General features: G+C 37.7%; 2 protein-coding genes, 3 non-coding genes and 1 pseudogene across 7 annotated transcripts in view; 2 read left to right on the top strand and 4 right to left on the bottom strand.

Annotated features, from left to right (window-relative positions):
• Positions 1-116, bottom strand: LOC141616668 (U5 spliceosomal RNA). The gene has a single exon (XR_012531001.1). It is a non-coding gene; the product is annotated as a U5 spliceosomal RNA (small nuclear RNA).
• Positions 117-1,523: 1,407 nt separating this feature from the next.
• LOC141615435 (U5 spliceosomal RNA) lies at positions 1,524-1,641 on the bottom strand. Its single transcript, XR_012529856.1, has one exon. It is a non-coding gene; the product is annotated as a U5 spliceosomal RNA (small nuclear RNA).
• A 1,077-nt stretch (positions 1,642-2,718) lies between these two features.
• Positions 2,719-2,873, bottom strand: LOC141616542 (U4 spliceosomal RNA; annotated as a pseudogene).
• An 849-nt stretch (positions 2,874-3,722) lies between these two features.
• LOC141615539 (U5 spliceosomal RNA) lies at positions 3,723-3,838 on the bottom strand. The gene has a single exon (XR_012529956.1). It is a non-coding gene; the product is annotated as a U5 spliceosomal RNA (small nuclear RNA).
• Positions 3,839-6,529: 2,691 nt separating this feature from the next.
• Positions 6,530-23,183, top strand: part of LOC141611275 (putative disease resistance protein RGA1) — a 49,327-nt gene continuing 32,673 nt past the window's right edge. Inside the window, exons 1-4 of one of the 3 annotated variants that reach the window (XM_074429780.1) lie at positions 6,530-6,716; positions 13,392-13,449; positions 14,053-14,225; positions 14,688-14,983. The gene's annotated coding sequence lies outside the window, so the exon portion shown is untranslated. Of the gene's footprint in view, positions 6,717-13,391; positions 14,226-14,687; positions 14,984-15,081; positions 15,108-23,183 lie in introns of all 3 variants that reach the window. The other 2 variants (XM_074429779.1, XM_074429781.1) reach the window with 2 other exon arrangements.
• On the top strand, positions 6,803-21,063 carry LOC141613018 (uncharacterized). The gene is made up of 8 exons (XM_074431759.1): positions 6,803-10,251; positions 10,374-11,055; positions 13,392-13,449; positions 14,028-14,225; positions 14,836-14,983; positions 15,126-15,245; positions 15,373-15,467; positions 16,719-21,063. Exons 1-8 carry the CDS (start codon positions 7,730-7,732, stop codon positions 20,117-20,119), a joined length of 7,224 nt encoding a protein of 2,407 aa, XP_074287860.1. The 5' UTR covers positions 6,803-7,729; the 3' UTR covers positions 20,120-21,063.

The following is a 23,183-nucleotide window of genomic DNA, read 5'->3' as shown; positions in this document are numbered from 1 at the left end:
AGCTCTATTACTAGAGCCCCTCCAAAAATAAACGTATGCCACTGAAAAGTAGCAAGCACACGGTATTCTTTAGTAAAAGGCGAAAGAATAGTTCGATTTGTGCTTACTACATGGCTGCGTGAATTTTACAGCTTAGAAGGATCACATTTTAAACATAGCTCGTTGCTTTGTTGTCTCTCTTATCAAATGTGGGATTATATCATTTCTTGCCTCCGCTTCTGTAGTTCTATAACTGATGGACTTGTTAATAACAAAATGTAACTTTCTTATCATAGCATTAGTCTCATAAAGCATAATGCATGCCACTACTTAAATTAACGCGTTTTTTACATAGTAATTCTGTATATTTGTGATTTCTACATGGTCTTCATTATTCGAAATATATATAGTACCCCTAACCTTTATCATTAACAACCAAACATGCCCGTTTTAAACTAATACGTCATTTTTTGTGTAATTACTCCGTCAATTGATGTCTTGGACACTTAACTAAACAGTGATACGGCCATTACTTAATACTCCCTCCGTTCCGGTGAGAAGTTTATATTTTCATTTTCTGGCGTATTATTCAATAGTTATCTAATTTCATTTTTGGTATTTTTTTTTTTTTTTTTTGCGGTTATGGGGTGGTCGTGAGTGGAGTTAAAGAATGGTTAATTATGTGATTGAATCCAAAAGAATGTCATATATGTAGGTATGTCATTAGTTTATGGAACAAATTTACCGAGGAGAGTATTAGGGTTACGGTTGATGGTGAATAATAGAAGTTAGGATACTATCTATATTTCGAAAAGTGGTGGGATATCACGTAGAAATCGCATAAACACACATAATAGGTAGAAAAACCTATTAAAAAAATTTGGGCATCGACACCACATGGTAATCGAGTTAGAAAGTGTTTGAAGGCTAATGTTATGGAGGCGCAAATGTAGCAACAACGAAGATAAGACACGACACACCACAATCGATTATGAGATAAAGTCTCAAACCGAGTTATCGAATATCGTAATATAGGGATTGATTATGAGATCAAGTTTTAAGCCAATTGATTGTTATTCACATTTATATTTTATACTTCCTCCTTATAGTCTTATTCTATATATCCTTCCCATTTCATTTTTGTAAAAAAAAATAAGAAAGTGAATTTGGACCACACAAAATAATGGGATTTGGATCCTCTCCATTTCCTTTCTCTCCATTTCCTCTCACAATCTATTTTAATAATAATTACCCTTTCGCTCCCATTTTTCCTTTACTTTTATGCATAAATTGAGAAATTGGGCTCAAAATACACTGTCCACATGACATTAATTTGGACCACACAAATCATCCTAAAAAAAAAAATAGGGAAAAAAAACCCGAATAGGAGGGAGTATTTTTCTTTCGTGTTTTGGAGAAACATAGACCCGTCATTAAATTTACAAATGCGTCTCATTAACTTGAATCAACACAAGAAAATTTACATGTATTATCGTCTATAGATGCAAAACATAATTATCAAAAAACCTGAGTTGAATTGATGGGAGCTCCATTAAGGGAGCCCCTCCAAAAATAAACGTATGCCACTTAGAAATAGCAAGCACACGGTATTCTTTAGTAAAAGGCGAAAGAATAGTTCGCTTTGTGCTTACTACATGGCTGCGTGAGTTTTTCAGCAAAGGAGGATCGCATTTTAAACCAGGCTCCTTACTTTGTTGTGTCTCTTTACTGATGTGGGATTAGTATCCTTTCATATATGCACAGAACAAAATGTAACTTTCTGAGTTCTGACCGTAGTTTTTAGAATTCTAGTCTGAACAAAGTGATTCAGTATGTTAATAGGCATAGTAAGTCTTGTGTAAGGCGGTTTACACTAACTCAATTATAAAACGGATCTGTACGTACATAGCCCAATTAATGGGTAAAAGTGGTTAATAAAGGATCCTGTTTTACGATAAATTTGTGTAAAACCACTTTACACAAGTATTTATGCTCGTAATATTCGGGTCTTTTCGATATTTTATCGCTTTGTATATATGAATTCAGTTATTAGTGTAAACCATTTTCCAAAACAACTTTCCTAACCATTCTTTCATGATAATTTAGTGCAAGGTGAAAATCGCGCATTTTTTTCCCAACAATTCGTAACCAATCTTTCAAAGGTTTCTCATAAGTCATACCATATCCCACTACTTAAACTTGCAACACTTATTAATGCATGTGGAGACTTACTCTTGAAAGGCAAATTCTCATTTAAGACGGACCTCTTTTCTGTCTGAAATTAAGACGGATAAAATGTTACCACTTCACGATAAAATGTAAATATTTTCTGATAAAATGTTACCATCAGTTTGTTGTTAAAAGATGACAATTTGAGTTATATAACATTTTTATTATTAAATGGTCACCTTTTATTATAAAATGACATTTTTTCGTCTTAAAGGAGACTTAGCGGTCATGCAATATGTGATTCAATTTTCTGTTTTCTTTTTGGAAACAATTAACAAGTGATAAGAAAAAGCATTGTGAACAACAAGATTCAAACCTATTTGTAAAATGGTGAAAGATGAAATCTAACTGTTAAACCATATAATAATCTTAAGTTTCGACTCTATATAGAAATCGCACTTAGAACGTTTCTGACAGTTATTGCTATGGTAAATGAATGTCGTAGTAGGGGTTAACTACTTGACGCTCTACAGGAAGAGTAAAGCGAAAACTTGAACTTAAGAATTGTAGAGCTTTACCCTCTAACGAGGGAGCCCTTCCAGAAATTCTCGACAGCCTAGGGCAAGCCTAGGCCGAAGAGGGGGTTTGGAAATAGTTTTCAACCAGCAATTGACGCGCCTCGGTTATTACCTCACTAGCTGCGTCATTGCCCCAAGCGCAAAGATAATTTTTAAGACAATCAATACGTTGTTTATATACCGCTTTCTCACAAGCTCATCCTCGAAATCTTGTAATGTGGGTCACAAATCTGCCTCTTGAGACTCGTATTAACTTCCTAGGCCGACACATTCGTATTCTAAATGTCACGAAACACTACATATCACTTCCTCTATTGCATTTGATACTTTGCAATAAGGTTTTGGGACAATTTTGTAGGAGTATAATGATTAAACACATTACTCCACGAGCTTTGCGGGTGTATCTATAATATGCCCAAGTCGTCTAAAATGAACATGCATTTCCACTCATAATTGATTAATTGTTCGTATAAATTGAGTTGAAATTACTAAACGGATGGACTAACCATGGTGCACCTTGTTGTCGGGCTACCACTGATTCAGTTATTGAGAGTTTTGGGAACCATGGCGGGCCTTGTTATCGATGCCATTTAGTCAGCTACTGGGTTCTTTGGTAGACTCACTTCTGATTCTAAGTTCCATCCCTACCCACATTTCATTAAATTTTTCTTTCTGAGCATAATAAATTATAAAATCAGAACAAAAAGTGGAGGGAGTGGTTGTTTAACCGAACATCGGCACTAGATACAGGCATACAACCATAAAAAAGGTAGCGGAAGACATTTCAGTAGTGGTCTCAGTGTCGAACCATGAACTGTACGAATTACAAAAACCCAGTCACTCTAACCACAAGTCGGGCCTCTTGACGTTTTTTTCCACTTTTGAGCTAGCTAGGAGCACGACTCGTCCACTACCAGCGCTCAGTCTTAACGAATTAAGCGAGATAACATCGACCATACCGAGTAATTATCAAGAAACTTCAATTGAATTGATGGGAGCTCCATTACTGGAGCCCCTCCAAAAATAAACGTATGCCACTTAGAAGTAGCAAACACACGGTATTCTTTAGTAAAAGGCGAAAGAATAGTTCGCTTTGTGCTTACTACATGGCTGCGTGAGTTTTACCGTCAAAAGAGGATCGCATTTTAAACAAGGCTCCTTATTTTGTTATGTCTCTTCTCTGATGTGGGATTAATATCCTTTCCTATATGCACTTCTGCAACTGATGCTTCGTAAGACTAAACATCATATCAGTCAGAATTATTATAATTTGAGTAATTAATAATAATTCTAATAGATTAAAACAGTGAATGTTTTCTGTTTGTGTAATTGATTGACTTGTTAAGAACAAAATGTAACTTGGAAACGACTTCCTTAACTGGGGTAATTAGAGGAAGGAGGAAAGAGGTGAAACGACCATTCTTTTACAAGTTTCTCATACGAGTCATATTATTGCACATCCCACAACTTAATTTATGTAATGTGAATGTGATCCAGTTTTGATTTTCGTTTCTGGAAACAAGCGATAAGAAGCAGGCATTGTAAACGACGAGATTCAAACCTATTTTTAAAATGGTGAAAGATGATCTAACCATCAATTAATACTATATATTAAATCCAGAAACCAAGGGACTTCCATGTAATTAAAGAAAGTTATACAAATTAATTATACTATATAGTTTTAAATCACTAGCACCGTGTGATGATCCCGATTAAGGGATCTCAATGCAAATATTATATAGTTTGGGTTAAAATTAAATTATATAGAAGTTTGGTAATTTTCCTAAACATTTGTAAGAGAATAAAATATGGTCAATTTCTTTAAAATAAAATAATTAATTAATATGGTCAATTTCCTTAAAATAAAATAATTAATTAAGATGGTCAATTTCAAGGAAACTGAAATAAAGAAGATGATTGGTAATTTTCTTAAATATTTATAGAAGACTAGAAGATGGTCAATTTCCTTAAAATAAAATAATTAATTAGTATAAACATGTACACTTATGCTATTAATTATTATCATCATAAAATTATATATTAAATTTAAAATCTATCCAATTTTATTAAACTTTATAGTTTATTAGATGTATAGAGATGTTAATTATTTAACATACAAACAAACTACGCATTATTGGACAGCCCATGACCTATGTGAACTAAACGTTGAATAACTCAAGATTTGCTCCATGTTTTAGGGTGATTCTTTTTTAAGGTGAAAGTTAACTTCATTAGCTTTCCAATGAGCCATTATAAGCCTTAAAATTCATCAGGAGCTAAGAGGTATGACTTCTAAAAGATGCGTCTGAATTCCTGAGTTGTTCTCCAACTCGGTTTTGGTCCGTCTTCTCTTTTGAGGTCCAAGAGCTTTACAAATGCCAAAGTCATGAAACCAAAGCCTAGAATGGATAATTTAGAGAGTTTGGAGCAACTTTATCTGGGTCATTGGTCCTAAAAATGCAGGATTAAAGAAGTAGCTATGTGAAATTGGGTTGTTTTAGAGAATGGGTGAAATGTCGCTTTCAACTTCCTTCTTTTGGCTAAACAAGGGTTGGGCACGACTTGGGACTCCTCCTAACCTCTTGTGCTTGAAGATTTGCAGCTGCCAAGGACCATTCTCCTAAGGCTTACACATTTTATTTGACCTTTAGAGAGCAAACAAATCTGAACTCACTTTATTACTTTATCCTTTATGCTTTATTGTTTTCTAGTCTTTATATTCAGTTTGTGTAAGATAAAATAGCTGTTATTTTGTAATTTTGTAAGGTTCTTTTGTGGCCCTTAGATCTAGAATGAATGGTGGAGATTGTATTGCCTTGGTCTTGCTTAGTGCGGAAAACCCCTCATTACTTAGTGTTTGAGGCGGAATTAGCTCTTGCTTTGTGATCTTGAGTTTAATTCCAAGGCTTAAACCTGCTTCGTGATCTAGTTTAAGTCATATCCCGGTTACTTGTTCTTTTTTCGTGTCAAAATAGTCCATTCGAGTGTTCAAAATCAAGTCCTCAAAGTTTATGTCCAAAATTTAATCATTTTATTCACAATTAAACAGTACGTTTAACTGTTAAAATCGAGTCTTATTTGTTCAAAAACCGAGTCCAGAGAGTTTTACTTCAAATTGGTATCAGAGCCAGGTTATAACACAATTTCATCTTGTGTTAGTCTTGGGTTAAGCCTTTATGAGTTCATTATTTATCCTTAACTACATAAAAAACACAAAAACAACCCAATGAGTGAAGAGAGTTTATCAAAGCTTTGGTTTGTTTCTTGAAAAATCAGTTTAACTTAAGTTGTTGTCATTCTGATTTTTCATGGGGAAATCAGTAGCTATTGGTCTTGTGCCCTATGTTCCATGCTCAAAGATGAAGCCTTATAATATTGGTTACATCTCCAAGTCATTAGAAGCAGCTATGATGAAGTTTCAAGCTCTAACAAAAGGGTATGAAGGTGATGTGCAAACAATGAGTGCAACAAGTAGCCATGGGGATCCAAGGGAACCAAAACCTCCTGATTTGTACCAAGGAGAACACCTCATGCCCTATGAGTGTTCTAAGTCCTGTCCTACCCTTAGAGGTAACACACCATTACTTCCTTCCTTTAATGGTGAAAAGAAAATGATTTTGGATCACACAAAATACTCTATTCCACTCTACCCCACATGTAATTAAATTTGGACCACACAAAAGTTACCAAAAAAAGAAAGAGGGACAAAAATCCGACTAGCTTCGATAAGGAAAGATGGACAAAATGAATGAATAGGAGGGAGTACATCAAAAAAAAAAAAAAAAAAAAAAATAAATCGCAGTAAAAACAAGATGCCACCGCTGTGAAAACTGGGAAAACCGACCTGCAGAGTTTTAACCATGGTGGAGATGATCAACACCGCAAATTAGTGGAACAATGCAAGAGATTCTGATTCATATCCATAAACAAGACATTTTTGCACTTTTGTTCCTCCGAAATCAATCACAGCGCATTCCATTTTGATTACAGGTTTTTTTTTACCTAATTTTTTTTACTGTTGTTCAATTCTTCTGTTTGAATTTATTAAATAGAATTTTAATTTCGTCAACATTTTAGTGCTCGTAAACGAATTAACATGAGCGATTATGCAGTTTTGATTTAATTTTGTTAGTATACAATAATTAGTTTTACTATTATTTCTAATTTTAAATAATAGTAAATTAAACTCGTTTAAAACCGTTTTAAGTTTAAGACGGTTAAAATTTGAGATGTCGAGGTACGAATTAGATTGTTATTTTACGTTAATTGCTCCCTAATTGTTTCATACTTCCTCTGTTCCTGTTCCTGGTCATTTGTTTACATGAAGCGAAAAGACAATTTGCATAATACTTAAAACGGAAACGTAAAGAAATGACAAAACCCCGAAACGCGTAGAATTGATGGGAATAGAGGGAGTGCCTTTTAAAGTCCATAAAGATTAGGAAGTCAATGTTTCCTTGATTACTTTTACTTGAACTAAGAATAGTTGACATGTAGGCTGTAGGTCTGTACTACTCCCTCCGACCTGTGTATATTCATTTGCGAGGGGTATTTTAATAAAAGGTAAAACAGATAATTGTGACGGAGGGAGTATCAAATACCAGTCTATAGGTAGTGTTAAACAAATGATTAAGACGGAGGATATATTAACGTGTTTCGTGACCTATGGTTTACAGATGACTTTTCAACAACCAACTATCAATTTACTATCTGCTACTGAGTGGCCTGAATTCAGTCAATGATTCAATGATAAATGAATATCTAGAAACGGAGTATTTAGGAAGATGCCCTGAACCTGCAATTGAGGGCCTATACGGTACTCAGTTTGTCGTAACTCACCCGCTTGAAAAGTCCTTGCATTTTCAAGTTTCATATCTTTAACTCTGCCATTATTTAATAAGTCATTTGGGTTATGATCGAGATATCAATTCAAATACTCTGAACTACATTTCTACTCAAATCTCGTCTGTACACAATAACAACATTCATTACTTTGAATAACAATGGCTGAAATCGGGATCAGTCTCGCAGAAAAACTGATTGAAATGGTGGGGTCTGAGGCCATCAGACAGATTCGCTCATTAAGGGGCTATGAATCTGAGCTTGATCACCTCAAAGAGACCATCATCACTATCAGGAAAGTCCTCCTTGATGCCGAATCTAAGGGCCAACTTTCCCATGAAGCGCAACACTATATTCAAAAGCTCCAGGATGCTCTTTATGATGCTGATGATTTGTTTGATGAGGTTTGTACTCGAGCCGAACTTAAGCAGCACAACAAGGATGCTAAACTCTCTGAAAAAGTAAGCAACTTCTTTTCGTCTACGATAAAAACCCCTAGTGTCTTGATTTCTATGTCCCGAGAGGTTAAGAAAATTAGGAAGAAACTCGATGGTATTGCTAGTAATCATAATACATTTGGGTTTAGTGTTGACTCCCAGCCTATTAGAGAGAGAAGGGAGGACACCTGTTCTTATGTGTATTCGGATGAGGTTATTGTCGGGAGAGAAGGCGATATTAATAAGGTTATTCATAGGCTTTTAGATTCTAGTTTGCAAGATAGAGTGACTTTCCTCTCTATAGTGGGAATTGGTGGGCTAGGGAAAACTACGCTTGCCCAACTTGTGTTTAATGATGATAGAGTTAAAGCTGCATTTCCCTTGAGGTTATGGACATGTGTGTCTGATGAAAATGCAGAGGACTTTAAAGTGAAAAATATTCTTGCTAGGATTTTAGGATCGGCTTCTGATAACAAACATGATGGTTTAACGATGGATTTGGTACATAGGAAACTTCTTGGTTTTCTTGGAGGGAAAAAGTACTTGATAGTTCTAGATGATGTATGGAATGAAGATCTTGAGAAGTGGCTTAGTTTCAAAAAATTCTTAATGAGTGGTGGAGAAGGAAGTAGGGTTTTGGTAACCACACGTTCTGAAAGGACTGCAATGGTGGTTGGTGAGAGACATAGATATAAGCTAAGAGGATTGTCTCCTGAAAATTCATGGCATTTATTTGAGATAACAGCATTTGGGGAAAAAGATAGACAAGATGTGAATTATGCTGAATTAATTACATATGGCAAGAAGATTGTTGAACAATGCTCTAGTGTTCCACTCGCTATTAAAGTCGTGGGAAGACTTCTATATGGGCAGAATGAAAGTAAATGGAGATTATTTCAAGAATGCGGATTAGCCAAGCTTAAAGATGGAAATAATAAGATTATGTCCATACTGAAACTTAGCTATGATAACCTTGAATCGGCACTGAAGACTTGCTTTACCTATTGCGCATTGTTCCCCAAGGATTTCAGAATAAACAAGGAAAAGTTGATTAGGCTTTGGATGGCACAAGGATACATAGTTCCATTGGATGTGGGTCAGAGTTTGGAAGATGCTGGGGAGGAGTACATCTCAATCTTGCTGCGAAGATGTTTCTTCCAAGATGTAGAAAAGAATGAAATTGGAGGGGTTGAATCATTTAAAATCCATGACTTGATTCACGATGTTGCTCAAAAGGTAGCAGGAAAGAGTGTTGTGGCGGTAAGTTCTACCCAAACCATTTTTGGAGATGAAGCTCATCACTTATTTCACATAGGAAGTAAATGTAAAGGAAATATTTTCTCGAAGTGTAGGATCCGCTCGTACGTTCGAGATGGGTATGAGATCAACTTTCCGGTAGCTGAACTGGTAGAAAATTGGAAGTTTCTTAGGACATTAGATCTGCATGACCTAGACATTGAGGCTTTACCAAATTCAATTGGTAAACTAATGCATCTAAGGTATCTTGATCTATCTGACAATAGGCGTCTAATGACGCTTCCTGATTCAGTTACAAAATTGTATAATCTGCGAACCTTAGATCTGAAAAGGTGCGAAAATTTGAAAGAGCTGCCAAAGGGTTTGGCCAAGTTGGCAAATCTGAGGCACTTGGACATATCTGGTTGTAATTTGAGACACATGCCTTCAGGTCTAGACAAAATGAATTGCCTGTGTGTTCTTACCAATTTTGTGGTGGGCAGAGCATGTTCCATTGGAGAGCTTGAAAATATACTAGCATTGAAAAACCTAAGAGGAAGCTTTAGTATTAAAATCACGCATGAGTTCATGGGTATTAGGGAATATAGGGGAGGATATCTGAAAAGCATGAGCTACCTCGAGGCACTAGAGATAGATATGGAAGGTGGTGAAAACCATGAAACTTTGCTAGAAAAACTCGAGCCACCTCCTTCTATAAAGCAACTCAATTTGTCGTCTTACGATGGAGCTAAATTCCCATCAAGGTGGTGGGGAGCGGGAAAAGTAAATACTTGGGCCAACTTTCTTCCCAATCTTGTCCACTTTAATCTTTACGATTATCACAACTTGTTGCATTTGCCATCATTGAGCAAACTACCTCATCTCAAGTCACTGTCACTACATTCTTTGGAGAAATTGGACTACATAGAGGATTCAGCCAGTAATGGCAGTAGTAGAGAAGTGTTTTTCCTTCCCTCGAGGAACTTAAACTTTCGGGGATGGGTGAGTTGAGAGGATGGTGGAGAGGGGAAGATATAGACTGCAACAATCATGTAGAGCCTTGCTTTTCCCGGCTCTCTAAGTTGGAAATTGATTCGTGTCAAAAACTGACATCATTTCCTGCTTGTATAAGCCTAGAAACGCTGAAATTGAATGCTGTGAACAACGAATTATGGATCACGAATTTTGGTCAGGAGAACCATTCGATCAAATTAAGGGAGGTGGAAGTAGACAACCTTGATTACTTGAAAGTGTTGACCATGGAAGGTCTAATTAGCATTCGTATATCTCGAAATGATGACATAGAGAGTATGTCACAACTTGCGGAGACATTGAAGGGTTATCGTTCCCTACGGAGCCTGACAATTATGATTTGTAGGAGGTTGAGGTCTCTCGAAGGAGTAGGGTGGGAGCATCTAACAGCTTTGGATTCGCTACATTTAATGTTTCTCAGCAAGTTGACATTCTCGGTTTCAACAAAAGAAAAAGATGGTGGCAATGATGATGATGATGCTGACAATGACGATGACAATGGTGACAATGATGATGATGATGATGGGATGCCATGGAGATTCATTGGGGGGAGTCTCCGAACCTTGGTATTATCAATTCTTGTCATGAAGACCATCCCTAAAGGAATCAGACATTTGACTTCCCTTGAAAACTTAACAATTGACCGGTTATTTCATCTTACATCCCTCCCCAAATGGATAAGTTGCTTGTCTTCTCTCCGATCCCTGCGCATTCATGGCTGTAAGGAACTCCAGTTAAATGTAGGCATATTGCGGGATCTTACCTCCTTACAACTGCTGGAGGTGAGGGAATGTCCATTGATAACTAAAAGATTCCGAAATCCAGATGAGGAGGACTGGGCCAAGCTCCGACATATACCCTCTGTTGACATCCGCTAGGTGATTTAAGCTATGCTGATTTGCAAGATACCTAATCAAGATATCCTCGCAGCATTCTACTTTATTACCCGTGAAAACCACGAGTTTGTTTATGGTATTTTGACTTGAGGTTTCTCTTCAATATTACAACAATGTAGAAGATGGAGATAAATTTTTAGGACCTTTCCAGTTTCCACTGCAAATAATTACTTCGTATTAAAGTAGAAGTATTCGTGTTCAACTTTGATTTATAGATTTCATTTGTGTATGCATTAAATCACACTTTTAAGACAACACCTTCCTTCCAAATTCTGAATACCGAGATTGTACAATAAGCTTCAAACACATGATTTCTGGACACTGGGCAAAAGTTTTTGCAGAAGTTTGCAGGCTGTTCTGTGTCATTGTAATAAATTAGCAACCTAAAAACGAGATGGCGCCATGGGGTGGTACCCGATCTCGGAAGGTTGCAAAGTGAAACTAGAGATGAAGACCTTGCCAAACATGATTTCCGAACACTTAGAAATTTACTCGTGCAGGAATCTGGAAGCACTTTCCGGATGGATAAGTTGCTTGGCTTCTCTCCGATCCTTTCCCATATATGACTCATGTTGTTTAATTATTATGAAGCTACGCTTCCAACAAAGTGGTGCGGAGTGGGAAAAGAAGACAATTTGGCCACCTTTCTTCCCAATCTTGTCCGGGTTGAGCTTTTCGGTTTTTCCGACTTGCTGCGTTTGCCGTCATTTAGCAAACTACTCCATCTCAAGTCGCTCTATCTCTATTCCATGGATAAATTGGAGTACATAGAGGATTCATCCTATAATGACAGTAATAGAGAATTGTTTTTTCCTTCCCTTGAGGAACTCAACATTGTAGAAATGAGTGAGTTGAAAGGATGGTGGAGAAAGGATGACATAAGTCTGTGTGAAAAACTGAGGATGGTGGAGAAAGGATGACATATGTCTGTGTGAAAAACTGAAAGGATGGTGGAGAAAGGATGACATACACTCGTGCAATGGGTGGCAACCTTCTTTTTCTCAGCTATCTGTGTTGGAGATACGTCTGTGTAAAAAACTGACATCATTTCCTACTTGTTCGAGGCTGGAAAACCTGACTTTGTGGGATGTGAACAGAAAATTAGGGATCAGGAGTTCGGATACGGATGAAGTCTCGATTAAATTAAAGGAGGTGAAGTTAAGTGACCTTGACTACCTAAAATCATTGCCCACAGATGGTCTAATAAGCATTTGTATAGTTGAAAATAATGATATAGAGAGTTTGTCAGAACTAAGGGAGACATTCAAGGGCTGTGTTTCCCTACGGAGCCTTGCAATTCATTGTTGTAATAGGTTGAGGTCTCTCGACGGAGCAGGGTGGGAGCATCTAATAGCTTTGGATTCACTACAATTATTTGGTTTAAACAATTTGATATTCTCGAAGACAAAAAAAGACGATGATGACGACAATGATGGGACGCCATGGAGATCCATAGGGGGGAGACTCCGGTCCCTGGACTTATCGTGGTTGGATATAAAGACCATCCCTCAAGAGATGAGACATTTGACCTCCCTTGAAAACTTAACTATTTATAGGTGTTCATTTCTTACAGCCCTTCCGAAATGGATAAGTTGCTTGTCTTCTCTACGATCGCTTCGCATAAATGATTGCGATAGGCTCAAATTAGATCCAGGTATGGTGCGGGACCTGGCTTGCTCCTTACAGTTGCTCGAGGTGAGGGCTTGTCCGCTTGCAACCAGAAGATTCCGAGATACGGATATGGAGGAGCTCCGACATATACCCTCCGTTGAAATTCGGGCAGATTCAATTGACTACTATTAGTTTGTGTGCACTAAATATTTCTACTTCTCAGCTTATCGTGTTATTCATTTATGATGTACTTTGTATGCATTTCATGTTTTAGTTTTTACTTGTATATTTTATTTTTAAATATGTAACTAATGTATAAGATTACTGGATTTTTTTACATAAAAGTATCAAATTGTATTATCTTAAGCTTCCACCATCCAAATGCTCATAAATCACACCTCATACGGCCCAAGTAATTGGCTTGAATATACGGAGAATGAGCCAACTATTCTTGACAAATCGATTACATTGTCTCTGTATTTAATTGTCTGTAATTTGGGAATTTACTTGGTTTTGCGACTTGATTAATCACGTGCTTACCATAGCCGGATTTTCCCTTCAACATTTTTTTATGATTAAGTAGGATTCATTTTCAATTTTTTCTGAAACAGGGAGTTCGCTCTGGGGATTTCATACTCTTCTTCACCGGTATTGTCTGCCAGTTTCCAGGTATATGCTGCCACGGCATTGGTTACACTTAAATAATTCCGGCCACCGATTACCTATTTAATCCACTGTGGCTATTGTAGATTTGTTTCGTTGCGTGAGAGTGATTTGGCTGTGAGATAAAAAAGACCAGTGAAGTGACAGTCTCTGATTTAAGTTCTGGTTCATATTCTGCTATAGTCGGGGAGGAGATAATTAACTAGTTAAAGACATGGTATTGTCTGTGATTTCATTTTATGTAAACTAGTGCTTTGGATTTTACCAAAAATAAAGGCCTTATTCCGTATAAAACCCTTCTGAACATTTCATCTCTCAATTCTTATGGGAATAGCAGCAGAAAAAATATGCATTGTAATGTACTGGGTAAACCCTTGGGTATACGTGATAATCTGCAAACTGTAATGTAGTTACAGTTTTTGCATACCATGTACAGTTTTTATAACAGATATCAAGTCTGTCTCCTAAACCACTCGGACATACCGACTCTTATTATTATTTGGTATATTTGATCTAGTCTTAGTTTGTTCATGTATTATAAGTCCGCAGAAAGTCATTTTTTGGATTCATTATGTTTATGTAAGATTCTCTGTCATTTTCTCGAGGAAGTGAACATGGGTGCTATATTCTACCTGAATCTAACACATGGCAAGGGTGCCAGGATAGAGCTACGAGGGCTGATGTTGATGATATCAATTCTAATGCCAGCGTACTTGATGGCCTTAATCTGTCTCTTCACATTCATGATTCCAATTATAGTGGATTCATCAGCATCATGGCAGGTAAATTGAATTTTTTTCTGCTTACAGATTTTTATATTTACACACTCTTTCTTTTGTCAATTTGTTTGCTTATTTTCTGAGTTTTGTTTTACTCTAATAAAGTACCAAGTGTTGCGTGGACAAGTAGTCTCCTCGGAGATTGTCTGACATGTAGAAATTTTGAGACGAGTACAATTTAATAAAGGTTGAAGTATATTGCGAAAGTCACATCCTAATGTAAGTATGTAACAGAATTGCTATGTCATACCATGTCCATTCTGTTATGCACTGTTAGTTGGTGAGGAGGAAGCTGTCCAGAAGCTTTTGTTAATGTAGTTACAGTTTTTGCACTCTCTCTTACGTAACTCTCTATCAATTATAGAATAAAATTGGAATCTTTAAAATTGAAGCTAATAAACATTGATATTCATTTGAGACTCTTGTTGAATTTGGGAGTTCCTGTGTTGATCTTTCTTTTTGCAGTCATTTTCCGGATTTAATCAGTGAATGACCTGAAGTGTGTTATAAGGAGGTCAGTGAAGGCTGGATTTGCAAGAATTTCACTATTTCAGTGGCCTAAATAAAGGGTGTGTTGGACACTGGAGGTGGAATTTGTAGTCGGTGTGGTTAGGCTGGAGCGCAGGGTTTATGGTCATGGTGGCTATGGATGGTATCAATTCTGATGACACTATGACAGCATACTTGGTGGCTATAACCCGTCTTTCCACATTCATGATTCCATGTTTAGTGGGTTCATCAGCATTATGGATTCATGGGAGGTACATTCTAGATTTCTCCCCTCACACATTTGGAAAAAGCTCTGTTCTTGATTTTGGGAATTCCTGTGTTAATCTTTCTTCTTGTTGCCAATTATCAGATTAATTCTCTTAAGTGTGTTACAAGGTGATCGGTGATGGACAGATTTGCAGGTGCTTTTGGTGGCCTATGTATAGAGTTGTGGTCCAGGTGGGGTGGATGCTGGAAGGCAGGGTTTCTAGCTAGAGGTGAGAGTTTAGGGATGTGGCTGGGGATGGAGATGGAGTAAGGGGAGAAGCTGGAACAAGGGTGAGTTGAAATTGAACTTCCCAAAACTTATCAAATGTTGACTATTGGTTCAGAAAATGTGTTTCATCACTTTGATGATAATGCTTACTTCTTCCTGACACAGGGAGTTTCGTCCTATGAAATTGATACTATCCCGTGCCATTATTGACCGCCAATTTCCAGGTATATGCTACCATGGCATTGACCGCCAGTTTTCAGGTATGTGCTATCGTGAGCTCCTGTTCCATTTCGCTTCACAGCCTAAATTTTTGCATGATTTGATTGGGTGAAATTGGGGAAACAGATGAGATGAAGGCCTTAACTTTTATTGATACCAAAAATAATTAGACATAAGTATACAGTTAAAACTTCTGTCTTTTAATGTTGCTTTACTCAGGGCAGTTCTAGCACTTTGAGTCATAAATTTTAATTTTATTTATTGCTTTAGAAACTTGTTTAATGTTGCTTCCGTGTTTACAGTTTTTTGTTGTGCTTTATGGTTGCCTTAGTTTTGACCTTTCACTAGATTCTGTTACCTTTGGGCTATAATTTTTCTTGATAACGATTTAGTTACTTTCTTTTTGTTATATAGGTTTCAAGTTACTGATGGAAGAAGAAAACTGATTCTTAGGTTTTTTTCGATACCTCGCCTCCTGCTCCTGCATTAGCTTGATATGATCATTAATTAATTCATGCGTGCCTTGTCAAGCTTTGAGCTTTCCACCCTTGTGAGTATTCCACTTTTTTTATCCCTTATTGTTTGTCATTTGGGTTTCTTCCAATATAGTCCATGTAATTGTTTAATCAAGTGATTCTTGATTATTATATTGTTTTGTAAAGTGAGGATTAACTTAGTCCTGCAAACCGTCCCCAGCATTTGTTTTTCTTTGATTAAAATACTCCTCACAAAGAATGTAAAAGATAAACAAATGATTAGAACGGGAAATGCTTTTCACAAATTAATTATGATCAACCACTGAGTGTGTGAGACTACTTTTTTCAGTTTTCACACCTTGTTTAAGTACCTACCTTAATGGTCATTCTGGTCACATCCTTGGCACTTTGCTAATACCACAATCGACTTATTCGTTTTCTTTTTCAGAGTAATCATTCAATTATATTAAACCTGTACTGGTACCTTGTTGTTTGGAAAGATGCTCTGAATTGTCACCTTGTTTATTAACCTTAATGGTACGAATTCAACTTCCCAATAACTTTTTGATTCTTTTTATTTTTGTATCTTTTGCCCTCTCTTCGAGCTCTTTGTTCCCTCTTTTTTTCGGAGTAATCAATCAATAATATTATACCTGTACGTTTTTCGGAAAAAGCTGCATGTTAATATGTTATTATATTACCTGCTTTTTGCTTCAGTAATTGTTTAAGCAAATCACTACTCTTAAATACATAGGCACTCAAATCTCCCCTCCACTGTCTTACATTACAAACACAAAACCCAACTACTTTTACTTTGAAGAACAATGGCTGAAATCGGGATCAGTCTTGCAGGAAGACTGATTGAAGTGGTGGGGTCTGAGGCGATCAGAGAGATTTGCTCAATTTGGGGCTACAAATCTCAGCTTGATGACCTCAAAGAAACCATCTCCACTATCAGGAAAGTCCTCCTTGATGCTGAGTCCAAAGATCAGCTCTCCCAAGAAGCACAAAACTATATTTGGAAGCTCAAGGATGCTGTTTATGATGCTGATGATTTGTTCGATGAGTTTCTTACTCTAGCTAAGCTTAAGCAGCACAACAAGGATGCTAAACTCTCTGAAAAGGTGCGCGACTTCTTTTCTTCTAAGAAAAATACCCTTAGTGTTGCTTACTCTATGTCTCAAGGGGTTAAGAAGATTAGAAAGAAACTGGATGGTATTGCTAGTAATCATATCACTTTTGGGTTTAGAGTTGACTCCCAACCTATTAGGGAGAGAAGGGAGGAGACTTGTTCCTATGTTTATTCGGATGAGGTGATCGGGAGGGAATGTGATCTTCATGAGGTTGTCCATATGCTTTTAGATTCTGGTTCGCAAGATAGAGTGTCTTTCCTCTCTATAGTGGGAGTCGGAGGGTTGGGGAAAACAACGCTTACCCAACTTGTGTATAATGATGAGAGAATTAAAACTGAGTTTCCCTTAAGGTTATGGACATGTGTCTCTGATGAAAATGCGGAAGATTTTGACGTGAAAGCAATCCTTACTAAGATTCTAGAATCAGCGTCTGATGCCAAACATGATGGCCTTACAATGGATTTGGTACAAAGGAAGCTTTTAGGTTTTCTAGGAGGGAAGAAGTATTTGATTGTTCTAGATGATGTGTGGAATGAAGATCGTGAGAAGTGGCTTGCTTTAAGAAAATTCTTCATGGGAGGTGGAGCAGGAAGTAGGGTTTTGGTAACCACCCGTTCTGACAGGACTGCAACGGTTGTTGATGAGGAATATAAATACGAGCTAAATGGATTGTCTCCTGAAAACTCATGGCTTTTATTTGAAATGACAGCATTCGGAGAAACAGAGAGACCAGATGTCAGTTCTTCTGAATTGATGAAGCTTGGCAAAGAGATTGTTGAACAATGCTGTAATGTTCCTCTCGCTATTAAAGTTGTGGGAACACTTTTATACGGTCAGAATGAAAGTAAGTGGAGATTGTTTCAAGAATGCGGAGTAGCCAAGCTTAAAGATGGAGATAATAAAATTATGTCCATACTGAAACTTAGCTATGATAACCTTGAATCGCCACTGAAGACTTGCTTTACCTATTGCGCATTGTTCCCCAAAGATTTTCGAATAAACAAGGAAAAGTTGATTAGGCTTTGGATGGCACAGGGATACGTTGTTCCATTGGATGTGGGTCAGAGCCTAGAGGATGCGGGGGAGGAGTATATTTCAATCTTTCTACGAAGATGTTTTTTTCAAGATGTAGAAAAGAATAATATTGGAGGGGTTGAATCATTTAAAATCCATGACTTGATTCACGATGTTGCTCAAAAGGTAGCAGGAAAGGGTGTTGTGGGTGTGAGTTCTATCCAAGCCAATTTTGGAGATGAAGCTCGTCACTTATTTCACATAGGAAGTAAATGTAAAGGTAGTATTTTCTCGAAGTGTAAGATCCGCTCTTATGTTCGAGATGGGTTTGATATCAACTTTCAGGTAGCTGAACTGGTTGTAAATTGGAATTTACTTAGGACTTTAGATTTGCATGACTTGGGCATCAAGACTTTGCCAGATTCCATAGGTAAATTATTGCATCTAAGGTATCTCGATCTCTCTGATAATAGGTATCTAGCGGTGCTGCCTGATTCAGTTACAAAGCTGTATAATCTACAAACCTTAGATCTAAAGAGGTGCAAAGATTTGAAAGAGTTGCCAAAGGGGTTGGCTAAATTGGCAAACCTGAGGCACTTGGATACATCTGGGTGCTATGAGTTGAGGCGCATGCCTTCAGGTCTAGACAAACTGAGTTGCCTATGTGTTCTTACCAGGTTTGTTGTGGATGAAGAACGTTCGATTGAGGAGCTTGAAAATCTACTAGCATTGAAGAACCTAAGAGGAAACTTTGAAATTGAAATCAATAACTTCATGGGTACCGTGGAATGTACGGGAGGAAATCTGAGAAGGATGACCCATCTCGAGGCACTAAAGATACGTATTACAGGTGATGGAAACCATGAAACTTTGCTAGAAAAACTCGAGCCACCTCTTTCCTTAAAGAAACTCGAACTTTATGCCTACAGAGGTGCTAATTATCCATCAGGGTGGTGGGGAGCTACCTTTCTTCCCAATCTTGTCGACTTGAAGCTTGGTGGTGAGAACTTGTTGCATTTGCCGTCATTTAGCAAACTACCCCATCTCAAGTCTCTCTCGCTAACCGATATGGATAAATTGGAGTACATAGAGGATTCAACCCATAATGGCAGTAGTAGAGATAAAGTGTTTTTTCCATCCCTCAAGGAACTTGAAATTAAGTGGATGCGTGAGTTGAGAGGATGGTGGAGAGGGGAAGATATAGACTGCAACAATCATGTACAGCCTTGCTTTTCCCGGCTCTCCAAGTTGAAGATTACTGATTGTAAAAAACTGGCATCATTTCCTGCTTGTGCAAGTCTAGAAAAGTTGAAATTGAGTGATGTGAGCAAAGAATTATGGATCACGAGTTTGGGTCAGGAGAACGATTTGATAAGATTAAGAGGGGTGGAAGTACACAACCTTGATTACCTGAAACGTTTGACCATGGAAGGTCTAACTAGCATTCTTATATCTGGAAATCATGACATAGAGAGTTTGTCACAACTCGAAGAGACATTCAAGGGCTGTCGTTCCCTACAGAGCCTGGCAATTATGAATTGTGATAGGTTGAGGTCTCTCGACGGAATAGGGTGGAAGCATCTAACAGCATTGGATTCACTACGATTAGTCTCTCTCCCCAAGTTGGCATTCTCAGGAACAACAAAAGAAGATGGTGACGATGATGATGATGATGATGATGATGATGAGATGCCGTGGAGATCCATTGGGGGAAGACTCCGTTCACTGGGATTATCATGTTTGAAGATCCAAACCATCCCTAAAGGAATCAGACATTTGACTTCCCTTGAAAACTTAACAATTGATTCGTTACAGCATCTTACGTCCTTCCCTGAATGGATAAGTTGGTTGTCTTCTCTCCGATCCCTGCGCATTACAAATTGTAGGCAATTCCAATTAAATGTAGGTATATTGCAGAACCTTACCTCCTTGAAGGTGCTGGAGATGAGGTATTGTCCGTCGGTATTTGGTAGATTCCGAAATCCAGATGTGGACTGGGCCAAGCTCCAACATATACCCTCTGTTGACATCCGGCCAGGTGGCCCAGCTTTTTCTAATCGATTCGTATAATGTTAGCTATCAATCTATAATGAGTATGTTGTAGCTTAAGACGGTCTTCAATTAGTACTAATTAAGCTGTTAATTGTCTTAGTTCAAGTTAATTGCTGCCTGATTATTTGATACAGTATCTTTTTAACCCCTTGAGGATTAGGTTGATGCCTATCGTTTTTACACTGAAGATTTCGTGTGATTTATTCCTCTTTGAAAGAAGTGGTGAAACTGGATTTGTGGTTAGAGGGCGGAAATATTCAGGGGTAGGGGAACGGCTAATGGAATAAGGTAAACTCAAATGAAAAATCGAAAAATTAATTTAAAGATTTTGAATTTTTCGACCTTCAAAGTATTAATTGATTTAGTAAAGCAGTTTAACACTCTAATCTGTGTGCTAATTTACCAATATATTCGTATTGAAGTAGCTTATGGTTTTTATAAGCCACTACTTAATTAGTTACTAAGGCTTACAATGTCAATGGTTAGATGCATACAAAGTCATTGGGTTCCTTCAGGTCATTGTTGAATAGTTGTATACTGTACATGTTACATGTCAGTATCAAGTACCATGTAACACCGCAGCACGCTGTTAAATGAATTGAAATAATTAATATTAGAAACTCAAATATATAGGTCTAGTTCAGAATATGAGCATACTGGTTGGAGTTTACTTATACCAGGTCTGAGGCCATCAGGGAGATTTGCTTAATATGGCCTGGGGATGCAGATCTCAGCTTGACGACCTCAAAGACACCATCACCACCATGAGGAAAGTCCTCCTTGACGCCGAATCTAAGGATCAACTTGACCATGAAGCACAAGACTACATTCAAAAACTCAAGGATGCTGTTTATGATGCTGATGATTTGTTTGATGAGTTTCGTACTCTAGCTGAACTTAAGCAACATAACAAGGATAGTAAACTCTCTAAAAAGGTACGCGGTTTCTTTTCTTCTAAAAATACCCTAAGTGTTGCGTATTCTATGTCTAGAGGGGTTAAGAAAATTAGGAAGAAGCTGGATAATATTGCTAGTAATCATAACACATTTGGGTTTAGTGTTACTCCCAACTTATTAGGGAGAGAAGGGAGGAGACTTGTTCTTATGTGTATTCGGATGAGGTTATTGGGAGAGAATGTGATCTTAACAAGGTTATCCATACACTTTTAGATTCCGGTTCCCAGGATAGAGTTTCTTTCCTCTCTATAGTGGGAGTCGGGGGGTTGGGGAAAACTACGCTTGCCCAACTTGTGTTTAATGATGACAGAGTTCAGACGGAATTTCCCATGAGGTTATGGACATGCGTGTCTGATGAAAACACGAAAGAGTTTGATGTGAAAACAATTCTTACTAAGATTCTAGAATCAGCATCTGATGACAAGCATGATGGTTTTACAATGGATTTGGTACAGAGGAAACTTCTGGGTTTTTGAGGAGGGAAAAGGTACTTGATAGTGCTAGATGATGTATGGAATGAAGATCGTGAGAAGTGGCTTAGTTTAAGAAAATTTTTAATGGGAGGTGAGGGAGGAAGCAGGGTTTTGGTAACCACACGTTCTGAAAGGACTGCAACGGTTGTTGATGAGGAATATAATCTTTTTGGTGGTGAGTTGTAAGAAGAGAACATGGCGCTTCTTTTATTTTACTTAGGGGTATATGAGGAAAAATTTATAAAGTACAGGGGTACTATGGGTACCATGAGCAAAAAAATGGAACCTCAAGGGTACCATGGGCAGATTCTTAAAAGTAGAGGTACTATGGAAAATCCGACAAAATTAAGGGGTACCATAGGAAATTTCCGTAGTATTTATTGTAAGCCCGAAACACTAATGCAGGCAATATAGTTGGAATAACGGGAAAGTATAAGTTTTTTTTTTTTTTTTTTTTTTTTTTGAACAACGGAAGGAGAATGACTTACAATGATCTACGAGTTACAATGTAAGCTACTCGACTAGGTAGCACCAGAAAACCGAAAGCTAAATCTAGCACTACAAAGTCATACCTAAGAAGAGAATAAAAATCGTAAAAAGCTAGAGCAACAACATTAAGATAAACTATAACAGCGGAGCCTTGATGGTAACGGACAGAAGAATGGCCAGGAGCAAAAGGACCAGCTTCGTAAGCATATGTGACCTCCAAAAACCTACGAGCCGCAGAGAGACGATAACAAAGTGTACTTACGCTCTTACGAAAAGAACGTAGAAAGACAAAGTGACTGGCAAGACAAAGAAGTCTGTCGTCGACGGAGTAAAAACTCCACCACCTTAGAGATCGGCTTCTTTGATCGTAAGACCAACTGAACGAGAGGTACATCATGCAGTGAAGAAGGATAACAAAGAGCCCCACAATCAAATTCCGAGCCAAAGCAACCACCTTCATACTAGAGGAAATCGCAGACGAACTAAAGGACAGGACACCCAAATTCAAAAAGGTCCTTACTAGCACAAGCGAAGACATTATTTGGAGGGAAAGAAAATAAAAGCAATTTAGAAATTCCGTCATTTTATCTGAGGAACCACCGCAACCGACACCCAAAACCACGAACCACCCCTTATCAACACAACCCAGACACACCATTCACGTATTGATTAAAACAGAATACCAATATAATCCAGGACCAAACAGAGGAGAGACGAGAACCGCCTTCCAACCTACTATAACAAGGGAAAACAAAAGCTGCAAGAGACGCTCCCAACAACCAAACGAACCGAAAAGAGGATAAGTTGGTACTCGATATATACTACTCACTTCATCCCATTGATTTTCTTACCTTTTGTATTTTTTGTTAGGGTCGAGTTTCGATCATTCTGAGTTCAGGTTGCGGGTTGAGATTTTTGGGTCTTTGACCGTTTTGTCGGATTTACGGGTTGGGTCAGAATTTTACATGTCTATACAATGTGATACAAATCACTAAATTATTTAAGGGATGATATGTCGCGTGATGAAGGTAATGAGGCACGAGGTGAGACATAACCAATAAAAATGGGACAGATGATCATAACTAGTAAAAGTAGAGGCCAATCACAATCCTTCCGATAACCTATAACCCTAACAGATGGCCCGTCGACTCCTCGTGATCAGCT

Source organism: Silene latifolia, chromosome 11 (genome assembly GCF_048544455.1).
Source record: "Silene latifolia isolate original U9 population chromosome 11, ASM4854445v1, whole genome shotgun sequence".
Classification (NCBI taxonomy): Eukaryota; Viridiplantae; Streptophyta; class Magnoliopsida; order Caryophyllales; family Caryophyllaceae; genus Silene; species Silene latifolia.
The sequence above is the reverse complement of the archived record's forward strand: the minus strand, read 5'-3'. Positions and strand labels throughout refer to the sequence as shown.

What these genes read in the sequence shown, in the direction of transcription:
- LOC141613018 (XM_074431759.1), top strand. Translation starts at nt 7,730, where the DNA reads ATGGCTGAAATCGGGATCAGTCTCGCAGAAAAACTGATTGAAATGGTG. An exon ending in CCTCCTTACAACTGCTGGAG is followed by an intron (nt 11,056 to 13,391) that starts GTGAGGGAATGT and finishes TTTCTGAAACAG; the next exon opens with GGAGTTCGCTCTGGGGATTT. An exon ending in TGGCTGGGGATGGAGATGGA is followed by an intron (nt 15,246 to 15,372) that starts GTAAGGGGAGAA and finishes TTCCTGACACAG; the next exon opens with GGAGTTTCGTCCTATGAAAT.